Here is a 12,731-nt window from a genome sequence, read left to right as displayed (position 1 = left end):
GATTGAAACCCAGAATGAATTCATAGCCCCACCGGAATAGGAGCAACCAGCCTCCCCTCGGCAAACATCTCAGGTCCTTTCGAGTCCAGCAGCCTGTTTTCCATAGCAAGCGCAACAGTAGAAGGGGGCAAACCACAGCTGTAAAGGCAGTGTGGTGTAGTGGCTAGAGTGCTGGGCCGTTACTTGGGAGACCTGGGTTCAAATCCCCCACATGAAGCCCTCTGGGTGACTTTGGGCCAGCCGCTGACTCTCAGCCTCACCTACCTCGCAGGGTTGTTGTGAGGGTAAATGGGAGACGAGGAGGAACATGCCAGCCACCTTGGGTTCCTCAGAGAAAAAGATGGGGATAATAAATAATAAAGCAGAGTGAGCATATGAAAAGGAGGACAGGGCTCCTGTATCTTTAACAGTTGCACAGAAAAGGGGATTTCAACAGGTGTCATTGGTATGCATGCAGCACCTGGTGAAATCCCCTCTTCATCACAACAGCTGCAGGAGCTATACTACAGTGACCACATACAGAAGAAGGCAGGTGTCCTGCAGCTTTAACTGTTGTGATGAAGAGGGAATTTCACATGGCACCTGCTGAAATTCCCTTTTCTATACAACTGTTAAAGATACAGGACCCCTGTCCTTCTTTCCATAGGGCCACCCAAAATAAAGCCAAAATAAAGCAGGGAGTGAGATTTATCGTTCCCAACTCATCTGTGGCTGAGTTAGAAGCTCGATGCTCTAAGCATCGTTTTGGAGGAAATCAAGTGTTTCCCTTGATAAGGAGACGTTCTCAAAATGCATCAGAAACTACAAATATTCAAAAGCAGCAGCGGCGGCGGCCAGCCCATGTTCCCCGGCAAATGGCATTCGCAGGCATGTTGATAAGAGATAGCCGCAGAAGTCATTCACAGCCAGATCTTCCTCTGCAAATCTGTATGATCTCCTTTTCAAGCTGTTCTCCGTCAGCGGCTGCATCCAGTGCTGACTTCCGAGTGCTTCATGTGTTTGCCGGGGATATTTTTTACCGGCTTCAGGCTGGTAGAATCATAGAATCATAGAATAGCAGAGTTGGAAGGGGCCTACAAGGCAATCTAGTCCAACCCCCTGCTCAATGCAGGAATCCACCCTAAAGCATCCCTGACAGATGGTTGTCCAGCTGCCTCTTGAAGGCCTCTAGTGTGGGAGAGCCCACCACCTCCCTAGGTCACTGATTCCGTTGTTGTACTGCTCTAACCGTCAGGAAGTTTTTCCTGATGTCCAGCTGGAATCTGGCTTCCTTTAACTTGAACCCGTTATTTAGTTCACCATGTGAACTATACTGACAAGACACCCAGGGGAAGCGCAGGGAGGTGGGAGAAAGGGAGTCTGTGTTGGACGTGGGAGGGGATGCTAGTGGGAGAAGTACAGGGATTGGTCAGGGGAGGCTGGCATATTTCTGCTCATCTCTGTGAAGAAGGGAGGGAAAGGGAAAACTGGAAGAGAGGCATTTGTAATGCGAATGAGCCTCCTGGCCCTTGTGGAGTTTGCCGCCTGTTAAGCATTTTGAGGCCACCAGCACAATTCACAGGGCAGGCTGGGTGTGGCGGCAGGCTGGGAAGGCAGTGCCAACTTTGTACCCTCGGGCCCAGGGCGAAAGTAAGCCAGCCGCACTTGCAAGCAGAGACTTGATCGAGAATAATAATTCACGTTCGTCTGGGATGCGATGCCATGTCTCTGTCGATTTTCTCCTTGATGCCCTCTGGCACACACATTGCTGCTCACATGTTCATGTGCCAACCATAGGCACATGGCTAAGCATTTATTTATTTATTTATTTATTACATTTCTATACCACCCAATAGCCGGAGCTCTCTGGGCGGTTCACAAAAATTAAAACCATTCATAATATAAAACAACAGTATAAAACCATAATATAAAATACAAAAAAAGCATGTCAGGCAGTGTGGTGTAATGGTTGGATTATCGGACTAGGCTGCAGGAGACTCGGGTTCAAATTCTGTCGCTTGGCCAGGAAGTTCACTGGGTTGTCGTGGGCTGACCGCTCTTTTCTCTGTTTTGCCTGTTTTATAGGGCCGTTGTGCGAGTATAAAGTGGAAGAGGGAGGTCTGGATATGTGACCTTGGACGCTTCGGGCATGTGCAGAATGCATCCCCCACCCCGTATTATGAGAGGAAAGAAACCTGCAAAACACAGCATTGCAAGGATGCAGTGCCTTAGAGCATGTGCAGAATGTACCTCCTTATTATGAGGGGGAAGCAGCCACAGCTGTAAGGATGCAGTGCCTTAGAGCATGTGCAGAATGCACCTCCTTGTTATGAGGGGGAAGCAGCCACAGCTGTAAGGATGCAGTGCCTTAGAGCATGTGCAGAATGCACCTCCTTGTTATGAGGGGGAAGCAGCCACAAGGACGCAGTGCCTTAGAGCATGTGCAGAATGCACCTCCTTATGAGGGGGAAGCAGCCACAGCGGCGTGGACGCAGTGCCTTAGAGCGCGTGCAGAGAGCCCCTCCTTGTTATGAGGGGGGAAGCAGCCTTCAAAACACATCTGCAAGGACGCAGTGCCTTAGAGCATGTGCAGAGCGCCCCTCCTTGTTATGAGGGGGAAGCAGCCACAACGGCGTGGACGCGGTGCCTTAGAGCGCGTGCAGAGAGCCTCCCCTCCCTGGTGCCGCCCCCTCCCCCCCTCGACCCCCCGCAGCCTGCCGACCAATCCCGCTCCTCCCCCTGGCCCCGCCCCCTCCTCCCGGCGAGCTCCGATTGGGCGCCCGGCGCGGCGCGCGGTCCTCCGGCCCCGCCCGCCCATGAGCCGCGCGGGACGCGGGCGCGCAGGGGGCGGGGAGCGACAGGGCGGCGGGCCAATGGGCTGCCGGCGAGCGCGCCCGCGCGCGCGGTCCCTCCTCCCGCCCCCCCCCGCTCCTGGCCGGCGGCCACGCCCCCTCCCCGGTTGCCTGGCGAAGCCTGAGGCCTGGCTGGGGCCTGCTCGCCCGCCGCCGCCGCCGCCGCCGCCGCCGAGATGCCGCACGGCTTCAAGGCCGGGGACCTCGTCTTCGCCAAGATGAAGGGATACCCGCACTGGCCGGCCCGGGTGGGTGAGAGAGAGAGAGACGGAGTGGGGGGGGGGAGGGAGGGAGGGGGGTATATAATATTAATATATATATATATATATATATATATATATATATATATATATAAACAAGGGTGGGGGGGGAAGCACCGTCGCCTAGCAACCGCGCCCCCTCCCCCCTCGGTCAAGGCCTGTGCGGGGGGGGCTCGGCCTCCCCCCTCCCCTCCTTGCAGCGCAGCCCTCCACGTGACTGGCTTTGCATGGGGGTGGGGGGGTGAGTGAGTGAGTGAGTGAGTGGGGGGCCAGCTTGGGTGGGCAGCAGCAGGCCCCCCCCGCCTTGCATGGTGGGGCGGGGCCATGTGGGGGGGAAGGGAGGCGGCTCCCCCCCCTCTCGGAACTCTGCACGGGCCCCCTGAGCATGTTTTGCAAAATCTAGGTGCTGGGGGGGGGGTTAGCCTCTTTGGCTCTGCCCCTCCCTCCCTCCCTCCTTCCCAAGATTTTGCTGCTATTATTATTATTATTATTATTATCATCATCATCATTATTATCATCATCATTATTATTATTATTATCATCATCATCATTATTATCATCATCATCATTATTATTATTATCATCATTATTATTATCATTATTATTATCATCATCATTATTATCATCATCATCATTATTATTATTATTTCTTTGCAAGGGGGAAAAAGGCGGGATATAAATTTAATAATAATAATTTATTTATTTATTTATTTTATTTATTACATTTCTATACCGCCCAATAGCCGGAGCTCTCTGGGCGGTTCACAATAATGACGATATATACACACATATATGTATAGATTTATTATGGCATTGCGTGTACATGCATGATAATATCAGCACCTATGCATATATAGGCAATGTATAACATGTACAGAGACAACAGAAGAGCCCTAAGGCTGGGTCAGGGCAAGGGTCCGTCTAGTCCGGCACTCTGTTCACACAGTGGAGGAACAGCTGCTGACCAGGGACCAATAATAATAATAATAATAATAATAATAATAATAATAGCATTGCAGTAGGAGCGTTGGGGAGGTGTGACTGGAGGGGGGGGAGAATGTACCTTCTAAGACCCTTGGAGAAGTTTAGGCCCATACATATATGCGCATATGTATATGTACAGGGGTGTGTGTGTGTGTGTGAGTGTCTCTAGGTGTGACTATATATATGTGTGTGTGTGTATGCATATGTATACATGTATGTATATTGCGTGTGTGTGTGTGTATAAATATATATATGTGTGTGTATGCATATGTATATACGTTATTGTGTGTATGCATATGTATACATGTATGTATATTGCGTGTGTGTGTGTGTATAAATATATATATGTGTGTGTGTATGCATATGTATATACGTTATTGTGTGTCATATGTATATATGTTACTGTTGCACCTGTATCCTGCTTTGTTGGTCCCTGGTCAGCAGCTGGTTGGCCTCTGTGTGAACAGAATGCTGAACTAGATGGACCCTTGGTCTGATCCAGCCTTAGAGCTCTTCTGTTGTCTCTGCATATGTTATACATTGCATATATATGCATACGTGTTGATATTATCATGCATGTACATGCAATGCAATAATAATACGTATATGTGTATATATGTTGTCATTATTGTTAGAGTTATATCCTGCATTTTCCCCCCTTGCAAGGAACCCAAATCAGCAGGCATGGCCCTCTTCCTCCTCCCTGTTTCATCCTAACAACAACCCTGTGAGGTGGGTTAGGCTGAGAGTCAGGGACTGGCCCAAAGTCACCCAATGAGCTGCCGTGGGCAAGTGGGGTCTAGAACCCGGATCTCCTGACTCCCAGTCCAATCCTCTAACCACTACGCCACATTGGCAATGCAATATATGCATATATTGTGGATATATAACTGCAATATATATATGATGTGGTATATGTGATGCTGTATGTATGGGTATGCTGCCCCCTGCGTTGCTCTAGCAATATCTAGGAAAAATGGGGAGGTTCACGTTAGATGCAACACCTCCTGCCCCCTGGCAAGACTTTGCCTAGACAAGTTTGAGCCCAATTATAAATATAATTTTGCGTTGTGTGAGATTAGTTGGCGAGGCTTCGTAATAGTAATGTTTGGGAGAAGTTGGGGTGCACCCCTTGACTGCTCCCAGCAAAAAAAACCATGGAACTATTTCAGCATGTGTATGTGTGTCTATATGCTTGCGCACATGTATGTAATATGTTTGTATGCAAATATGAGGGGGGAGAAGGAGGCTTTTCCTTAGGGCACCCCACAAGTCTTGGCTTTTGGGTATCTTTGTTTAGCAGCATTGCCTGCATACGCTGTCTTCACCCAAATGTTTACTGGGGACACTCTTTAACTTTTTGGTCCTGAAGCACCTTGCAAAGGATATGGAAGAATAAGGGAGGATTTCCCCCCCTGCACTCCTAGGTTTCGCACGGGTTGGCCCTGGCTGCCATCATCTCGGGAGGAGATGTGGTTTCCCCACCACCCCTCTTTTCCCAGGTCTTTGCAATTTGACGGCGTCAATTTGCACCCCACTTATTTCACCCCACCATAGAGTGGAGGGTTGGACCCATATGCCGATCGTGTCTAGGCGGGCACAAGTTTCACCTTGTGCGATAAACGCCATCCAGTGCGTGTGTGCGACCTCCCACAATTCTCTTAAAACCCCAAACTGCAAAAGCCCAGAACCTTAGATATTTGTTACTCTGTTGGAGAGCTCTTGTGTAGTGGATAGATGGTGCGGGGGGAGGATTCTCGCTCCCCGCCCCTGCATAGAATAGCAGAGTTGGAAGGGGCCTACAAGGCCATCGAGTCCAACCCCCTGCTCAGTGCAGGAATCCACCCTAAAGCATCCCTGACAGATGGTTGTCCAGCTGCCTCTTGAAGGCCTCTAGTGTGGGAGAGCCCACCACCTCCCTAGGTAACTGATTCCCTTGTCGGACTGCTCTAACAGTCAGGATGTTTTTCCTGATGTCCAGCTGGAATCTGCCTTCCTGTAACTTGCGCCCCTTATTCCGTGTCCTGCACTCTGGGAAGATCGAGAAGAGATCCTGGCCCTCCTCTGTGTGGGAGAGCCCAAAACCTCCCTAGGTAACTGGTTCCATAACTGGTTTCTTTGTTGTACTGCTCTAACAGTCAGGAAGTCCCAATCTGGCTTCCTTTAACTTGAGCCCGTTATTCCGTCTCCTGCACTCTGGGAGGATCGAGAAGAGATCCTGGCCCTCCTCTGTGGGACAACCTTTTAAGTCTTTGAAGAGTGCTATCATGTCTCCCCTCCATCTTCTCTTCTCCAGGCTAAACATGCCCAGTTCTTTCAGTCTCTCCTCATAGGGCTTTGTTTCCAGACCCCTGATCATCCTGGTTGCCCTCCTCTGAACACGCTCCAGCTTGTCTGCGTCCTTCTTGGCAACCAGTGGGTGCCATAATTTGGACGCGAACCTTTCTGTAGCTCTGCAAGACTGAGCAGTTGAGTAAAAGCAGACTATGCCTTAAACTTTTGGCATCGATTCTTCTCCTCTGGTGCAACAGATTGGGAAGAGGTGAATCATCCTGCCCTCCCCTCTGGATTTTGTGTGGCTTGACCCTATATGTTTGCCCTGATCTTGGTGGGGTCCTCCTTCCCCCCTCACCCTTCGAAACATTATACAACAGAGCAGCTCTGGATATTTTGTACCCGGTTGCGCAAGCTTTGTGAACTGGGGGAGGCCTCCTCAGAATTTTGCACGGTTGTTTTTCCGTCTGCTTTAAATGCACCTTCCATTGTGTTCTGCTCTCTGTTGTAAGTGCATGGAAAGAAAGATGGGCTCGTAGCTCAGTGGCAGAGCAGCTGCTAGCATCTTGAAAGCCTTGGATTCAATCCTCCGCATCTCCAGCAGAAAAATAGCATCAGGTGCAAGTGGTGGCAAAGCCTTCAACCAAAGTCCCTTGAGTGCCTTTCAGCTGCTGTGTGCAACCTGGCACCATCCTTCAGTGGGTTTCATTTTCCAGCTGTTCTTCTGGGCGCCTCTGTGTCAGGGCAGGCCGCAACGCAAACAAGCTAGGAATAAGCCACAGGTCTGGGTTCAGACATCGCGACAAGCCAGGGTTTAAGCAAGCTGCACTTTGTAACAAACTGGGGCCTCTCTTTCCTGCTTTGTAGCTGGTTTGTTTTCAGGGATGGGTCTGAGCACAGCAGTAAGCCGGATTTTAACGAACCACTCCGTGGCGTTAGTGTAATCATAGAATAATAGAGTTGGGAGGGGCGTGTAAGGCCATCAGGTCCTACCCTCTGTTCAATGCATGTAGTTTTGCATGCAGAAATTTCCAGGTTCCATTCCAAACACCTCCAGTTCAAAAAGAACCAGGTAACAGGTGATAGAAAAGATGCTTCCCTACCTGAGACCCACTACCCATCCGAGTGGACAGTACTGGGCTACACGGAAATTGACTTGATGAAAGCCACTGTGGCGTAGTGGCTGAATTGTCGGACTGGGAGTTGGGAGACCCGGGTTCGAGTCCCCGCTCAGCCGTGGAAACCTGCTGGGTGACTTTGGGCCAGTCGCAGGCCCTCAGCCCAACCCACCTCACAGGGTTGTTGTGAGGATAAAAATGGAGAGGAGGGTTATGTACGCCGCCGCCTTGGGTTCCTGGGAGGAAAAAAGGCAGGATATAAATGTAATAAATACATAATAAATAAATAAAAGGCCATTTGCTACATTGCAAGTAGGTGGTCCTGTTTTCGCTTTCTGGGGGTTGCATATATATCCCCCCCCACCCAAGCCTTGGCCAAAATGGGCTATTTGCAAACCAGACTTTTAGAGTGGTGGACTCCCTAAACCTTCTCTGCCGTGCCTTGAGTTTTGGACACTTTGGCATGGGCAAGTTACGATTCTTGGATCCGGTGATCTTGCACAGGTTGGGCCCATCCCTGCGGCTTTGGGGTGCTTCCCCCCCCCCCCAAACCCCACCAGAAAAAGGATGCGGAGTTTGCACCCAAAACTATAGCCATCACTTCCTGGCTTTCTTACTGTCAAAGCTGCCCTGTTCCCCACATGTTTTTCAACTTGGCTTGCCCAAGCTAAATGCAGGAAGGGGGATCGTGGCAACGTAGCTCTCTGCGTGTGCGATACTAAGCTCCACAAAATCCAGCCGCCGTACTCTTGACCTCTGTGCATCTTTCTTCTAAGAAATGTGCGAGAAGGATTAGTTGGGTCTCGGGAATCCGGATAGCTGAGCCGTGCACGTTTTTAAAATGAAAGCTGGGGGCATGGTTTATGCCTGCCTTCCACACCCACCCACCCAAAATTTTGCCTTTAGAGTAAAACGATGTCGAGCTTGGCACCAAGTTTTATGAAAGACATTCAGAAGCTGGAGAGCTGAAGAGCAAGGCAATTTTGTGGGAGTCTATTCCGGGCATGTTTGGATCATTCAAGCACTTCTGACACTGGGGGTGGTCAACTTGTATCCCTCCAGATGTTTGGGGTGACGACATCCAGTAGTTCTTGTTAGCATAGCCCAGCCTTCCTCAACCTGGGGCGCTCCAGATGTGTTGGACTACAACTCCCAGAATGCCCCAGCCAGCTGGCTGGGGCATTCTGGGAGGTGCAGTCCAACACATCTGGAGCGCCCAGGTTGAGGAAGGCTGGCATAGCCAATGTGAGGGATCATGGGAGTTGTAAGCTAAAACATCTGGAGGGCCGTAAATGTCCTACTTTTGCTTATCCGACAGTGGGGTTATCCAGTCTGGAGAGGCGGTTGCTCATTGCATCTCTGTATGAGTCACTGCTCCAGAATGATGCCCTTCCAATCAGGAGGTGCGCCCCAAGCAGTGATTCTCACGGGGGACAATTGGACCTGGTTCACACAACATGGCAAGCCTGAGCATGGGTTGAATCGTGGGTCGTTGTTGAATCGTGGGCTGTATTGCGTGAATCCAGCCACCGTGGGTTGTGAGTAACCCACAGTTCACAACCCAACGATCTCCTTCTGGGTTCTTTGCAGTTCACAAACCACAGGTTGTCGGCACGACCGGTTTCACCCAACACAGCGGCCTGCGATTCAACGACAACCCATATTCCACCGTTACTCTGGCTTGCCATGTTGTGTGAACCGCATGTACGTGTTCGTCAGGTAATCGAATTAGAGAGTTCGAAGGGGTCTTGGAGGTCACCTAGACGTACCCCCCTTGCTCAATGCAGGAATCTTTCTGGAATCCCTGACAGATGGTTTAAGTAACTCCATAAGAGCAGAGCTCATCACCTCCCACGGTCACTTCTCCTGTGAAGCAGCTCAAAGTCTGGCTGTTTCTCCAAATGTGTCCCTGAAATCCGCTTCCCTGCTGTTTCCCTCCCAAGGAACTCTGGAACTCCCTTACCAAGGTGGCTCCTTTTTTTCAATTGTCCTTCGGCTGCAAGCAAGCAGGTTTTTTCCTTATTGAGGCAGGGCTTTGCGTTGCTAAACCGTTTGGTTTCCTGAACCGGCGTTTTAATTGGCGGGTGCAGTTTTATTGCTTATTTCTTTTTCGCGGATGTGTTTTGAACCTCCCCTTAACTGCCGAGCTTTCATGCGGCGATGTTTGCGTTATGCCACAACCGTTTCTGTGTTTAATTCTTGTCAGCTACCTCGAGCGCTATTTTTAGTGGAAAGGCGGGATGTAAATAAATAAGAGGCAGAGGCGACCGCTCTTGGGTCTGGGGCTGTTTGGCTCGCTGCAGCCTTTCATTCTTCACGTTTGCCTGCACGCTAGCATTTGTTTCATGGGGCGTAGTGTGGGTCAAATGAGTTGCCAACCTAGAGGTGAAAATGGGGTGGAGAAATCGGCACAAGAACCTCAGAAGACCCCTGCTGCATCCATCTAGTCCAGCACTCTGTTCACATAGTGGCCAACCAGCTGCCGACCAGGGACCAACGAAGCAGGACATGGTGCAACAGCACCCTCCCGCCCATGTTCCCCAGCAACTGGAGTATATAGGCTTTTACTGCCTTTGATACTTAAGAACATCAGAAGAGTCCTGGGCCTGTTTAGCCTGGAGAAGAGAAGATTGAGGGGAGGCATGATAGCACTCTTCAAAGACTTAAAAGGTTGTCCCACAGAGGAGGGCCAGGATCTCTTCTCGATCCTCCCAGAGTGCAGGACACGGAATAATGGGCTAAGTTACAGGAAGTCAGATTCCGGCTGGACATCAGGAAAAACTTCTTGACTGTTAGAGCAGTGCGACAATGGAATCAGTTACCTAGGGAGGTTGTGGGCTCTCCCACACTAGAGGCCTTCAAGAGGCAGTCTGTCAGGGATGCTTTAGGGTGGATTCCTGCATTGAGCAAGGGGTTGGACTCGATGGCCTTGTAGGCCCCTTCCAACTCTACTATTCTATGAGTCTATGGATCAGACCAGGGGTCCATCTAGTCCAGCACTCTGTTCCCACAGTGGCCAACCAGCTGTCGATCAGGGACCAACAAAGCAGGACATGGTGCAACAGCACCCTCCCACCCATGTTCCCCAGCATGTTCACCCATGTTCCTGGTGCACACAGGCTTACTGCCTTGGATACTGGAGGTAGCACACAACCATCAGGTAGAGTAGCCGTTGATAGCCTTCTCCAGGAATTTATCCAACCCCTTTTGAAAGCATCTGTAGCAACAGATGTTCTAGGCAGTCTGCTGCGATGGAGGGAAGGAAGTGTTGAGGCACTCAACCCACTACCCCTTTCTATGGCCCTGTGGGAATAAGTGAGTTGCCCACTGGTTTCTATGTTAGCCCTTCTCGTGTGAGCATATGTGAGTGTGTGTGTGGTGGGGCCGAGCTACACATTTTTGCAGCTACACATTTTTGCAGCACAGCAAAAGAGCCTGCTTTATTTATTTATTTTATTAACATTTTTATACTGCTCTGGAAACTCAACCGTTGAGTGGCGTTTTCACACTGTGTAGAGAAACGTGTCGTCTGGACTGAGCCTGTGTGTATTGGTTGCGTTGTGTAACGATCTGTTGCTTAATGTTTTATGTATTAATAAAAGAGAATAAAAAAAAATGAATCGCCCAGTGAAACGTAGGCTGCCTCCCTCCATCATTAATCGTTTTGGGTTTGAACCATCTAAAAGGTTGAAGCGGCTGTTCTGAGTCTGAACGACTGGTGTCAAGTCGCATTTCTCTGCGTTTTTGGCCCTTCGGTCTCCGTCCCTCCGCGCCACTGAAATGTGGCCGCTGAGCTCTCGTCTGAAATGGGTGAAAGAGGACCCCAACCTCTGGACCTAAGCTCGTACACGTTCCTCTCTTCCTGCCTCTCCCCACAATTTTATCCTCTAGCCAATTGGGTAGGTTAGGCTGCCCGCGATCACCGAGCGAACTTGGCGGCCGAGCGGGGATTTGAACTCGGACCCTGCCAGATCTAGTCCGGCACTCTTAACCGCGCTGCTTCCACGCTCGGGAATGTGCACGCAGTCCCCTGACCCCCGTTTGGTTCACTCTTCGTTTCAGATTGACGACATAATTGACGGCGCAGTGAAACCTCCTCCCAATAAATACCCCATCTTCTTCTTCGGAACCCACGAGACGTAAGTTCGGGCCTTGGGGAGAGATGGCGGGGGGCTGAGGGCTGGGGGGGGTGGGAATCCGCCTGCTTGATGCTGCTTTCTGACAACCGCCCCCCCTCTTCTCACTAACGTTTGCTTTTTGACGCGTTCCCCCATCGCAGGGCGTTCCTGGGCCCCAAGGACCTGTTCCCTTACGAGAAATACAAGGACAAATACGGGAAACCCAACAAGCGGAAAGGCTTCAACGAAGGATTGTGGGAAATCCAGAACAATCCTCATGCCAGTTATAGCGCGCCTCCGGTGAGTGACGTGTAACGACTCTCCGACTGGGTCCGTAGTCATTCGGTTTGCAGCCGGTCCGTTGCGTTGGCGAGATAGCCGTCGGTCACGCTACGCTACATTGATTTTGGGGGGGGGGGGTTTTCCTGTTGGAGCGTTGAGAGCGTGTCGTGGGTGCTCTCACAAAATGGCTGCCGGGGCGGCGGGCGGGGCTTCTTCGTTCCTAAAATGGTGGCCATCGAGCGCTTATTTCCCAGAAGGCAAACTGGTGAGACTGAAATAAAATAAATGAAGTAACCTGTCCAAGAACCTCTGAAGTCCCGAGGCAGTGGTGGTGGGGGTCTGAGCTCCGAAACACAAGACCCGCTTTTTTTTGAACCCCGGTAAAGTTGGTGCTTTGCAGCAGGCAAGCCTCCCAGTTAAAACAATTGTTTTCATTTCAAAACAAATAGAATCTACGTTAAGGCAATAAGTTTATTAGGACTTGGGATGGAGGAGAAATTGATTTGTTTTTCAATTATTGTCATTACCGTATTTCTTCGATTCTAAGACGCCATCGATTCTAAGGCGCACACTAATTTCAGTACTGCCAACCGAAAAAAAGCTTTGATTCTAAGAAATAATAAATGCACCCGCGATTCTAAGACGCACCGTGTTTTTAGAGATGTTTATATGGGGGAAAAAGTGCGCCTTAGAATCGAAGAAATACGGTAATTCTAATAATCCTAATAAGCTGAAGACCTTTTTATTCACTCAGTATTTTAACACTTAATTTTAACTTAAATTTAAATTTATACTGTTTTAACTCTGTATTTTAACCTTATATCAATTTTGCTGCGTGGTTTTTATCCTGGTTCTGCTTTTTAT

The 12,731-nt window shown here is 50.0% G+C and overlaps 1 protein-coding gene across 1 annotated transcript in view; it reads left to right on the top strand.

The window, feature by feature from the left end:
* The first annotated feature begins 2,922 nt into the window (after positions 1–2,922).
* HDGFL2 (HDGF like 2) overlaps positions 2,923–12,731 on the top strand; it is a 34,340-nt gene continuing 24,531 nt past the window's right edge. Inside the window, exons 1-3 of the mRNA XM_063147059.1 lie at positions 2,923–3,079; positions 11,530–11,606; positions 11,747–11,885. Of these exons, the coding sequence (XP_063003129.1) occupies positions 3,008–3,079; positions 11,530–11,606; positions 11,747–11,885 (288 nt within the window). The 5' untranslated portion in view covers positions 2,923–3,007. The remainder of the gene's footprint in view (positions 3,080–11,529; positions 11,607–11,746; positions 11,886–12,731) is intronic.

The sequence above is a fragment of the Elgaria multicarinata genome, chromosome 23, assembly GCF_023053635.1.
Source record: "Elgaria multicarinata webbii isolate HBS135686 ecotype San Diego chromosome 23, rElgMul1.1.pri, whole genome shotgun sequence".
In the NCBI taxonomy this organism is placed as follows: Eukaryota; Metazoa; Chordata; class Lepidosauria; order Squamata; family Anguidae; genus Elgaria; species Elgaria multicarinata.
Note: the sequence above shows the minus strand (reverse complement) of the source record. Positions and strands in the feature narration are given on the sequence as shown.